A 12,805-nucleotide genomic window follows, 5' to 3' on the forward strand; every position below is an offset into this window, starting at 1 on the left:
TTGAATTCAGTTCATATTTAGAGACAACAAACGTATCAGTGAACACTTTATTACTGAGTTCCATGCCACAAGGGAACTTTCAATCGTATTTCGGCAAAATTAGGAAGATAATCATCAAAATAACGATTCATCTTTCACATTCATTGACCTAATTCCACAAAGACACCTGTAGGGTATCCATGGTAATCAAATCTTCAGCCGAACATCTTGGTATTGATGACTGATTGTGGGTGCATTTCTTAATGGAGTCCGAGTTCTAGATAGATGTTTTCTTGAAGTGTTTTTGAGTAAATTGTATATTAGGCAAATATTAAAATGTTACTTATGGCTTATTTTCATTTCAGAATTCTTTCAATTTTGGATATATGTATACCTCCATTACTCTGATCAATTCTTCAGAATATCAAACAAAAATCTTTTTGAGATTGACAACTCTAGCTCAAAGATAGAGTTAAAACTCTGACATAATTATTGCCAGTTGGCTTTAAATACCCCCCCCCCCCCCCCTCTTCAAGAGATTTCTCTCCCCCTTAACAATTATTTGGTAACCAAATGGTGTTGCACAATGTGTGCATTGGTACCAATATTGAGAAAAATCTTTGGACAACTCTGAACATTATCATGCAATAAAACAGTACCACACTCAGATATAGACATAGTAGTATTCATGCTTAAACCACACACTATTTAACAAAAGAGTGCTTACAAGAAAGAGAGAGAGAGAGAGAGAGAGAGAGAGAGAGAGAGAGAGAAGGGCAGGGGACACTGTATACCATGGTATCAAAATGCATTTAAGCTCTAGATTTTCTAGCCTAGCCACGTAGGCTTAAATGTAATGCTATAGCTCTACACAGGGAATATCTCAAACCCTGCAATATATGTCACTCGTACAAAGGCCTATCAAATGTTTCAGGGCGTGACTTTTCATACATTTTGATTTTGTTTTTCTCAAAGATGGCCTTTACATCCTTTTCTAAGTGTCTTGTTCGACTAACCCAGTACCTTTTAAACTCCTAAGTATTGTGATATATGATAGTCTGAATGAACTGTTTGTTATTTTGTCTGTATGTTAACTATACAAAATAGTGGGAAAATTTATTTTATGGTTTGAGAAGGCCTCATTCCTCGTGCTTCAAAAGATTTCCCCAATAAAAACATTAAATCTTAAACTGAAAATCCTGATCCTTCAGAAGACTCAATTCAGTAGATTGGGTTAGGTAAGACAACGTGGCCCTTATTCTACTTGAATTTCAAACTGGAAGCTGGATTCTAAGTTCTGTTTGAATTCAAGTTTTAAAAAAAGTTAGCCCATGATCGACGTTTTCCCATTGTCAAACATGACTTAGCCCCAGTTTCTGGTTTAAATAAATGAGTAGAATACGAGCCCTTACAGTACATTAGTTTAAATAGATGAACAAGATAATAAGTATTGACGTTGGATGTTGGGCTTACCGGGTATCTATCGGCCGGGTAGAGGGCAGCAGCCGCTGGTTCGGCGGGGTAGAGGGCTGCGGCGGTGGCGTAGCCTGGTACCGGAGGAGGGGCTGCTATACGGTAGGCTGCGTAGGCCCCTCTTGCGGCACGCCCTCTGCCTATGACCTGCGACCTTAGTGCATTGGTGGTCAAGAGTTCCAGACCTGCTGAGAGACAGAGAGAGAGAAGAAAAAAAGAAAGAAATAGACAAAAATTGGTTAATGACGATGTTTGGTGTACAGAATAAAAGAAGTCAAAATATCTTTAAAAACATGTTAACTATCATAAAGAAATATCTCATTCTAAGCTGACTTCTAGAATTAGACTAAGAATTTTTGTAACATCTATTCCCTCCTTTCGAATTTCATTTATCTTCTCTATCCTCTCTTAGTAGCTGTCCATCTCTTTCAACTTTTGTCCATCTTGTCTCTCTCGATCTCTTTATCACTCTCTTTTCTCCTACTCTCTCTCTCTCTCTGTCTCTCTCTCTCATTGTTTGTCTGTCTGCCTCTACTCTCACTCAATTTCACCCCCTGATGTTCATCAACTGGGGACATTAGCGGAAGACAATTCACTTAATTGAAAATGCAAAGGGGTCATAGTTCTAGTTCTAGTTCTTAGGGAGTGTGAGCGTGCAGCATAGCACCACCTGAGCTTGGGAAGGAGGGAGAGGGAGGGAGAGGGAGGGAGAGGGAGGGGGGGGGGGGGTACAACAGGTTCCCATAAAGACTGACAGAGCTAGGCTCTGCTCAAGACTTTATTGAATTGTGTGAAAGTGTCAAATGATAGTCCGTGCCTGTAGACTACTCACCCCCATCAAGACTAGTCATGACAGTTCCTCATTAGTCGTTCAATCTTGCGCTTCCCCCACCCTTTTCTTCATTTTTTTAATTTTCAGTAAATTTACCCCCAAATATTTACACAATTTAAGGCTAGTATTAGAGCAGTGCGTGGCAAATTAACACTTGTTTATTGTTTAAGTCTTTCTTTCATGTATGAAATTGCAATCTAATCAGCTAATTGCACGTAGGAATGTCCCTGAAATTAAGACAACCAATTCATTTATCACACCGACTGTGCATTGACAGGCAAGGTCTTGTCTCTTTCACAAATTGACACAAAGTACATGGGATAATGAAAAGGAGTTTCTATAAAATTAAGTTTACATTTTTGGAAATAATGGTGTTATCTGAACACAACTACCCACAATACTATGTGGAGAGAAAGAGGAGAAAGAGAGAGATAATGAGGGGGGGGGGGTGGGGGGAACAAGTATGAAACAGCAATAAAGACATAGAGGAAGGAAAGAAAAGATTGCCAAAGGAAAAGGAAGGGAAATAAATAGGGACTGGAAGGAGATATAATTTCCCACTAAGCCTCAAATTTAATTTGACTATAGTGCAATATACAATGCATGGATTTTTCTATTATTTACATGCACTATGTCATAAAGCAGCAAGAATGGAAGAGGGAGAAAGAGGCCACGTGAGGTTTGCCAGGGGATTTCCTTCGATTCTGTTGAAGCATGAAATGTTGAGAGGGCGTTTACAAGATCCAGAAAAGGAAAGAGAGACCCAGAGGGATGGAAAGACAAATAAAGATTGTTTGTCTGGAAGACAGACGGACAAGGGGAGGAGAGGGGTACATGAGGGGAGGGGAGGAGAGGAGAGGGGGCACTAGGAGAGAAAGATGGATGGGGGAGTGAAAGATGGATGGAGGAGAGAAAGAGGGATGGAGGAGAGAAAGAGGGATGGAGGAGAGAAAGATGGATGGAGGAGAGAAAAGAGTGCTGCAGGGTAGAAGGGGCTGCTTGGGAGAAGAGATGAGCACAGAATGGATGAAAGAACACTGGAAAAGAGGAGAGAGGTGTAAGATAAGTGGAAGAGAAGGAAGGGGAGGATACAGAGGAAAGGTGTGTAGATAGGGGGAGATTGGCACAGCAATGGCAACATTCCAGACGGGAAGCAAGGAGATGAGGAGAATAGGAGTGAGAATTCAGGATGGCGATATGATGAAACAGAGTATAGCGGGGAAACAAGAGAGAGAGGGGGGGGGGGGGGGTACTGAATAACTTTAGAAGGAAAAAGACATATAAAAAGGATATTGGGAGACTAGGATGAAAGTAGGATCCCTCATAATAAATACATTTCTGAAGGCGCGTGCATCATGGACAAACATTGCTATTATCCCCCATTAAATTAATCACCAGTACATTTTCCCTTATTTCCCCCAATTACTTTCTCTCACTCTCTCTCACAAGGAGACAGAGACCAGGCCTGTAGGACAGCTAGCACAGAGAGCCTTCCCTTCATCTTGCCCATCCTGCCATACTTGTTTGTGTTATTTTCATTCTAAACAGCACATGGTGGATTACAAGTAGCCCGAGGCTGCCTTGCCTCTGTCCTGTTTTCTCTTCATCTCCCATCCTCCTCATCTATCTCATCTTAGAGGAGAGATGCGCTCTGGCTGGCTCCAAAGAGCTCAATCACCATTAAATTATGTTAAGGCTATCTTTGTCTTGTCTTTTTCATCTCTATAATATTTTTCTCATTTTCTTTTCCATTCATCAATTTGTTTCATAATCAAAGTCTCTTTTCTAATTTCTAATATCTACACCTGTCAGAGTGTGCAAAACTGCATTGATTGGAATGGAATGTTATTGATTGGTTCCATCTCTGAGTGCCCACTCCAATTTCTATGTCTTGTTGGGAAATACTACTTATACAACGCCCACATTTAGGCTGGCTATGATCTTGTTCGAGATAAAGCATCTTCATCTTTTGAAATCATGCCCAGCAGATGAAAGATCCACCGACCCATGGCCATGCGTACGATCACAAGGGACGCGATAAAAGATGCGCACGCCCCCGTCGACCTGTACGACAGAGCGATTAAAAGCCCAGTGAGGGAGCCCGGCTGACACTGGAGGGCCCATTAAGCGGCCATTTTATCGTCTCCATCCCTGATTGGCTAGGGCTTAATGACTGATGCCTGAAAGTGGTCGTGGAGAGGCTCGGGGCGGCGGCGACGGCTAGAAATCGTGTGCTCATGACGATTTTTGGTCTTATGTCTTGGGAGTGGGGGGTCAGGGCAGGGTAGTATCGTCTAGCACTAGTATTCTTGATGCTACACTGTTTTCCAACCATCAGGAAGCCCTTGTGAGCTATGTGCTATCCTTGTTAAGTTGTTATTGTTCAACAGCCGGTTGTTAACAAATAGTACCATAACGCACTACATTGGATATTTCACAGACTACGTATAAATTGATCGCTCTTGTATTCATTTACATGTACATCAGACAGTATCCAGATTGCAAAGGTATTGACTTTGAGAGAAAACAATTTAGGAAGCTCAATATAATCATAAATGGGAAACAATTTTCATTAAATCCCCCCTTTCTAATCGAAAGACTAACTTGAAAATTATGCCTAAATCCACCATATGGTGTTCTTTCTTTTACAGAATTACAAGTCCAGAATTCACCCTGGATAACCAATTTTCTGCACATTGACAAATTATTCCCACATCGGAGCGAGATTCCAAAATGAATTGCTCCTTGTCGGATAGATAGCTTTCAAAGATGTTTTGAATTATGCAGCGGAATAAGTTCCATATTGGCTCATCCCCAAGCTCATAAAGGATAGAAATATGAGTCACTAGAATAACAGTTTTCTTTGGAGATAAGGCCAAGGCAAAAAATACCCCAAACAAATGAACGATGGAAGGAAAAGTAATTTGCATTCAGCTGGTTATAAAATGGGGTCCTTGTGTGGCGATACGGGAGTTGCAGCGGGAGTCGCAAGCTTTTGCCAATCAATTTCAATTTTTGCTCCAGCCGGGATGAATCTTAATGTTGGCATTCTGGAAATAGCTCTAGTGACAGATCCTATTGACTGTGAGCTTCATGATGGTATTCATGTTGGAAGGGAGGATAAAGGGAGAGCTGAAGTGGGGTCTTTAGAAAACATTCTTCATGGTTCAAATTGTTTATAGGAAGTAGTAAATGAGTTGTTCCTTAAATGCATCATCTGTTGAGAGCCAGAAGGGTGTTAGCTTTGTATTAGTAAATGACATAGCGTCCTTTAGACTTTAAACGGAGGAAAGACATTATCTCCCTGGAGTTGCTTTCAAGTACACCCATAAACTTGATATAGGAGAGAGGTATACATATACCCTTTTCACATCTACCAAATATTGCTTAACCCCGGGAAATAGGTGGGGCTAAGGGGGCTCTTAGCCCCACCAATTCCTTCCTTAGCCCCACCAATTACCCGGGGTAATTTTAGCCGGCTTTCTGTTCACATTACGTTTTGCCAAAGTGGGCTAACCCCACAAATAGTACGGGACTATCTGGCCCTGCAAAATAGCAGGGTTAGCCGGGCAATTGCGGGGTTAGCCGGGCAATTGTGGTGCTAAGCTGCGTAGTGTGAATCCGAACCGGGCTAAGGAGAAGCGGGGCTAAGCAACAGCCAATCACAGACAGCGTGGTCGTGTGGTCGTGAATTTGCATTTATCGCGCGCTATGCATGCAGTTCACGTTACGCATGCATGCAGTTCACGTTACGCATGCATGCTCTCTGTATTGACGTTTAGTCTTTTACGAGGCAGAGGTCATTATGAAAAAATCTTTATTATAAAATTGATTAGAAAAAATAGTGAAAGAACATGTAGCTCATAATTTTTTATTGCATTTATCATTATCAGTCATATTTACGTAGGTAAATTTATCAAGTGAATTGGATGAAAAATGGGTAATTGATTTGTATCGGTAAAATAATAAAGGGAAAACGCTTTGCGCAAGGCTGGATAACACAACACGAGCGAGCTAAAATTATTACGTACCGTACTGTATATTGTTGGTCTTTTTACCACAAGCAAAGAGTTCGTTGACCGATATTGATTATAGTTCAATTGTTGCATTGATTGTCTCCTGATTTTAATTGTATTTACACCGGAATGATCGGAATTGAATTTATATTTATATTGAATTTAGCGCGCGGGTTTTTCCCCTTCATTTAGTCGAAAGGCGCATGCGCGGTAGCAAAAGCATTAATATTCATGAGCTATCGAATAGTCCGGGGCTAAGGCGAACGTAGTGTGAATCGCGTGAAATTTCTTAACCCCGGCTAAGCACATAGTCCGGGGTTAAGAAAATAGATGTGAACAGCAAAAAAAATAGTATGGGGTTAAGGATAGTATGGGGTTAAGGATAGTCCGGGGTTAAGAAAAATAGATGTGAAAAGGGTAATACAGAGGTATGGTAGACACTTGATGAGACGAGGTGAGGAACAGAGGGAGAAGGTAGAGAGAAAATGAAAGGGGGAGAAGGGGAGCAAGGAGCAAGTGAAAGAGATGAGGGGAGAAAAAGATAGAGAGGGAGGAGGTGAAAGATAAAGGGAGAGGGGGAGACAGAGAGAGGGAGATAGAAAGGTAGTAATGTAGACCAAAACACAAGTGTGTATTCATCTAAATAATTAAAATTTATGAACAAGACACACTCAAACTATCATATATAACTCTCATATCAATATCCATAAGAATATCATTTTTAGATACTTACCTGTGGGGTATTCACCGTTGGCAGTGGTTGTTTTGACTTTGTTAGTCATGACCCGAGCTGTGGCATTGTTAACCTGCGTGTGGGGGAAAGAAATCAACCCAGAAATCAAAGTTAGAATGCTGTTAATGAGAGCTGGGTTTAAGAATTGAAAGCACATTTCTTTCAGCTTTAACTTTAAGGGGAGGGGGGGGGGGGGTGGGGGACAAATTTTGCAAGGATATTGACCAAAAATTAAGATCTAATTACCGGTAGGATCGTAAGTCACACTGCCTACTCACAATGAAAAGAATGACAGGCTTTCGTTTGGTTTAAGTAAGATCTTACTAATGTAGGATATTTAATCTACCCAGAGCCAGGGAAGATATTAATTCTATGCACAATGAAAGGAATAAATTCCCTTCTGGCTCTATCCGCTCTTTGCCTGTGGATAGTAAGCTAAACCTTGTGATATTTGAGACGGCATATCTGATTCACATTTGCACCATCTCAAGATGATGGATGCAGTTGATTTTTCTTCTTGAATGCAAGGGGGGGGGGGGGGAGGGGGTAATTGAAAATGTGCTCTCAATCTAAACCATTGAAATGTTACAAATGAACTTTAGAATCAAATAAGAATGATAAAACATGCTCAATAGTAGATAAGATTATAATAACCTAGGATTACGTTTAAAAAAGTGTCTATATTGGTATCACTGAGTGTTGGATAAGACCACCATTAATCAGTCGTTTTCCTTCAAGGATCACTGATGCATTTTTTTACACAATCTATTCTATGACAAGGATGTATGTCTACAGTTTCTAATGCATTATTCTGTCACATTTGAAGATCCCTTGTTTAGTGAAGAATTAAATAGTAAATCTTTGTTTCTGAATTGACCAATTACAGTATTTTGAGATTTGGTGATTTGAGTAAGAATGCATCCGTCAAGTTAACAATCTCTGGTTTGAATGCCCTAATGATGAAACCGTTTAATCAGCTGGTGACATTTAGCTGCATTTACAAAATGGAAGCCCCCGCAGTCATTCTAATTGTGCTCTTAATTTGCAAGATATCCCAGAGATTTCAGAGAAAGGGCGCATGGCGGTGCGCTCCTTTAAAGCCACAATTGGTGTCGGCACGAGACCATAGCTGCTGAATAAATCATGATGAAGAAAACCCTGCTGGCATGAATAATTGTTGGCCGACTAATTTCCCGGATGGGGTCCTATAGCTCTCTCGCGTCGGTGCCAGGCGAGAGAAACACTATTACCATCGGCTGACTGGTGCATCTCCTGTCGTGCATCTCTCCCTGGTTGTGTTTATATCTTAGGGTTTAATGTGTCATAATTTTATGAGGGATTTTTTTTTCTTCTCCTATCTACTTTGGTTAGCCTTATTTCACTTTGTAAGTGACAAGCAAAGAATCTTGTCTCCTTGTAGATCAGGATAAAATGATACATTAGACTTTTTTCCGATGCAAGATGGAAAAGATTCAGTCCATCACCCCAGTTTTGTATCTCTCTTTTGCATAATGGCTTTACAATGAAGCGTGTCTATGTCACTAAGGGAAGAAAGGATCAAATCTGACCAAAAGATTTAACCAACGCCTCATTCGAGGTGTTAAAAAGCTTTAGCGTTTTGAGTTTAACAAACGGCAGTTAAAACAGAGATTGTCAGTTGACCTGGATTAACCTTTGTTTCTACAATCATAATGGTCATGTTCATTTTTACATAATATCAAACTTCACTCAGTGATACCAAATAGACATAATACTGCCTCTATTAATTACCATACAACTTAACACTTGAAAAAGAAAAAAAAATCAGCACTGAATAAATATGAAATGCAGACATTTCAATCGATCAGAAAAAACTGTTGATTCAATTATCTCACTTTCTTTTAACTTCTTACAAAGCCTGTCCACCATATACAAATGTAATTACTTTGCAGTGAAGAATAAAACTGGAGAATTTCCCCCCTTCGTCCTCGTGTTCTGACAGTTTGATATACAGCCTTTGGGCTTTAATTTCCTGTCCTTTTACACGTTTGCAGGACAATTTGTAGACGTCCTGCTTTTATTACAAGTCAAATCAGGAAAGAGACAAAGTGGGAATGCAGAAACAATCTCTTCTACAAATTGAATTAGGGGTAAGCAATGCTCTTCTAAATTTCTCATCAAATGCAAAAAACAGCAAATATTTTCCTCCTTACCATTTTTTGTTTTGTTTTGGAATGAGGAAGGGGGAGGGGGGGGGGGTAGTGGTTGAGTTTGTTTTGTAATGAACATGTCTCGAGGCTGAATGCATTGGAAAATATTATATAATTTTTTAGTCTTCAGTCTACTACATAGGTGTTTTAACAAAATTATATACCGGTAATTATATGACCATTTCCTTTTCAGCCATGTTCTTTTGTTTTATTCTCCAAATAATTTGATTTACTGCAATTACATTCTAAATGTGGTGGACAAACTGCATTACAATAATAATTTCTATGCTTAAACAGAAGAAATAATGCACAAAGTATCTGCAGGGGGTATGGCAATTACAGATGGATTTTAAACTCCACTCTTCAGGGTTTTAGTAATGACGTAACTCCATTTCACTTGTTTTTCTTGTTTTTCTTTTACAGAATTTATTCCTTTTTTTTTTCATTGTTAGGTCATTCTTTTTTACATTACAATTTGATTTGTAAGGTAATCTCTTACCTTCAATATTGCATGAACTATTCTCCTTAATTCATATTCAAAATGATATTTAGCTACAGTGATGTAGAATAATACATTTACAAGAAGATACCTAATGATTGTGCTCTTGGTGGACGTAACAATGCATTTTGGAAAACAGTTACCCCCTTTACACATGCCCACGCTTGCAGATACTTTTTGCTGATGAAAAAAAGGATGACCAAAAAAAATCCTTAAAAAAAACAAGAACACTCTAACCAAACTCATGAAGTTTGATATCCTGGATTGATCCAAAATGTGGTCAAACTCCAAGAGTTCGGCAAGAGTAATCCTAGATACATTTACCAAGAAAACCAATCAATACAATGCAATTTATCCTTTGTGTCCTCAAATATATTGCCCTCACTCCCTTGGCTATATAGCAACTCTCCTGACTAATCAGCAAAGCGCCAAAAATGCAATTTCGGCCGAGAGAAACGTTGTTTTTTTATACAAAAGTGAATCAATCACTCGGAATTCAGTTTGTTGAAACTTGTAGGAGGAAGAAAAGGAACCGTTTTAGCATCTGTAGTGCTTACGGACACACTGCATTTTATTTTGCTCACAATAAGGTTTTTAAAAGCAGTTTCGCAATGACAGGACAAAGACTGCATGATGTTTAAAAGCTTGAGACATTGTGTATGACTGGTTTTCCACTGGCAGATGAAAGTGTTTGTAGACTACTCTTAAACTATACAACTTTAAGTGTTGGCATTTGACAGCATGACTAGGCATGTGACATTTCATTACAGGAAATCAATTAGAAAAAAAAAATGCTATGTCGAATGGTGTGGGGTGACCCTGAAAATGCCTCTTACATTACATGTCCTGGAAACCGTTTACTCTCTGAAAAAGGTTACTGAACATACCGTGTTCTAAACCAGATCACATTTATGTTGATATCTCAGGTACCTATTCTTTGACAGGCTGTATTGGGTTTGGCAACACGTTCAGATCTACCTTAGATAGCATTGAATGTGTGTTCTAGGGAAGCTGGTAAGGTTGTACTTTTGAGTGGTCCTAGGATTTCAGGTTGATCTGTCTGTATCCTTTGACTAAACCATTGATGAAGGTATGCTGGTATCTACATAATACTGTTTGGGATCACCTTTATTTTGCTTGACTACATTTAGGGGCAGTAATGGATTCAGTGTATTCAACAGGGGGAGATTTGGTGTGCAAATGCACATATATTTAGAGGACGTATTCTTAATCTTTCTGAATGGATTTTACTTCAGAGCAATTCTTTTATCTTCTCCTGACTATTGACCATTCAAATTAGCACCTGATTCTTTTCTCATCTGTCAGAATTTTGGAAATTTGTATACAGAATCCAGCACATGTAGATGTAAAAAGGTCTTAGATATCATGGACAAAATATGCAAGGGGATAACTTCAACTTTGCCAGTTTCAGCAAGAAATGGGATTAAAGCTTGAAATACACAGACAAACTTATCACACATCAATCAATGACATGGGTTGAAGGGGGAAAAAAATCTGGGGTGTACCATCCAAACTTGAGGACTTTCTGGCTTTGATTTCTCCCGAGTATTGATCAGTGCTTCAGGATTTGCATACGATAGAACTGATGCCTTTGGCAGTTTCTCTCAACATTCCCCTCTAATCTTCTGAGGTTTGTAGTCAATGCAATCTCTATGGATCTACAGTGTATTTCCTACAGGGTCAACTAGGGACAACTCAATGCAATCAGGAGCTTCTTACATAAAGGTACAGGGAAATGAGACAAACACTAATTGCAAGATAAACCAATGGGACTGCTCAAAGGTATTGCATCATGGTTGATGCAAAAAGGGGGAAATGCATACCCTGCTTTTTTAATTGTAGGGTACCTATGGTGAAGGATCTCTGACAAAGATAGCAGATCAAATTGCCAACACCTGTCGGAACGATTAACCATTCCCCTCTGAGCTGTGGCGAAGTTCCTGTGGCAAGGCCTACACTGCAAGGCTCAGATTACAGCCCATCTCAAGTTAGCGGTAGAGTGAAAATTTCCTCCAGAGCGAGAGACAACTCCGCAAGAAAGACGAGATAAACAGCGACCACAGACATCCTGAGAGGTTAACAGACAAGATAGAATGACCCAATAAGAGAAGTAGCTTGCCAAGAATCACATGCCAGGCTGTCAAAACCACAAGAAGGGGTATCAAACCTCCTGTTCACTATGTTTTTGTTTCATTAGAGAACTAGAAGCAAAGTGCCTGGGAGAAGAAAAAAAACATTCCAGCCTCAATCCATGTCAAGTTGAAGCATCAGGCAACACCAGAACAGGGAGGGAAAATGGACCGTGACCTTCAAAAATGCACATCAAGACAGAACGAACCTGGCAGGGCCGTGCGTTCTACAAAAAACAAGCAGGGCAGATCCACAGGGGCATGTCACAAGGAGCCGTTGGACATCACGTTATGAATGCTACAGGACGTTTGCGCAAGGTGTACTGAACAAGCGACAAGGTAGCACGTTAATCACAATCACCAATCATCATCATATCCTCCCATGATGCTTTGCAATGATAACTAAGGCATGCTGGGTAGCAGGGTTATTATTTTAGAAACATATGAGTCAGTCAAGCAGAATCTCAGGCTGGCGTTCGTTCGTTCTCCAAGCCACTAGCACCAGACCCTCAAGCCTACATCCGCATCTCTCTCTGGGTCAAACCATCGTTTTCATGGGTACGTTTAGGAGGAATGGGGTACAAATGCTACTTGTGTGTGTATGTGTGTGGGCACGGCATAATTGCAAGTCAGTCAGCTACAACCCTGATAATCAAATGCATGATGCAAAGAGTTTAGGAATGTAAAAATATAAGGTTAGGCTAGATCTCATTCTCACATCAAGCACTGTGATGTCAACGATATCTTCGACCGCTGCAGCGCATCGACACAAGCTTTGGGGTAACCCTAGCCTAGGTGACGATTCCTCTGTAGAGCCCTCTAGAAGCTGTCAAGGTACCTGCAAGAATCCAAGAAGGTAGCCGTCTGGTAAGGAACAACCTAGACGAGCATGCAAAGAAAGAGAGAGGGGGCATGTGCGCAAGACTTTCAGCAA

At 40.2% G+C, this 12,805-nt stretch overlaps 1 protein-coding gene across 12 annotated transcripts in view; it reads right to left on the reverse strand.

Moving 5' to 3' along the window:
- Positions 1–12,805, reverse strand: part of LOC100890824 (RNA binding protein fox-1 homolog 3) — a 63,671-nt gene that overhangs the window by 10,980 nt on the left and 39,886 nt on the right. For 10 of the 12 annotated variants that reach the window (XM_030984598.1, XM_030984595.1, XM_030984592.1 and 7 more), the window contains 2 exons: positions 7,034–7,106; positions 1,453–1,640 (listed from right to left, as the gene is read on the reverse strand). In XM_030984598.1, coding sequence (XP_030840458.1) covers positions 1,453–1,640; positions 7,034–7,106 — 261 coding nt within the window. The remainder of the gene's footprint in view (positions 1–1,452; positions 1,641–7,033; positions 7,107–12,805) is intronic. The other 2 variants (XM_030984596.1, XM_030984589.1) reach the window with 1 other exon arrangement.

This window comes from Strongylocentrotus purpuratus, unplaced genomic scaffold (genome assembly GCF_000002235.5).
Source record: "Strongylocentrotus purpuratus isolate Spur 01 unplaced genomic scaffold, Spur_5.0 spur5_scaffold_14, whole genome shotgun sequence".
NCBI classification, from domain to species: Eukaryota; Metazoa; Echinodermata; class Echinoidea; order Camarodonta; family Strongylocentrotidae; genus Strongylocentrotus; species Strongylocentrotus purpuratus.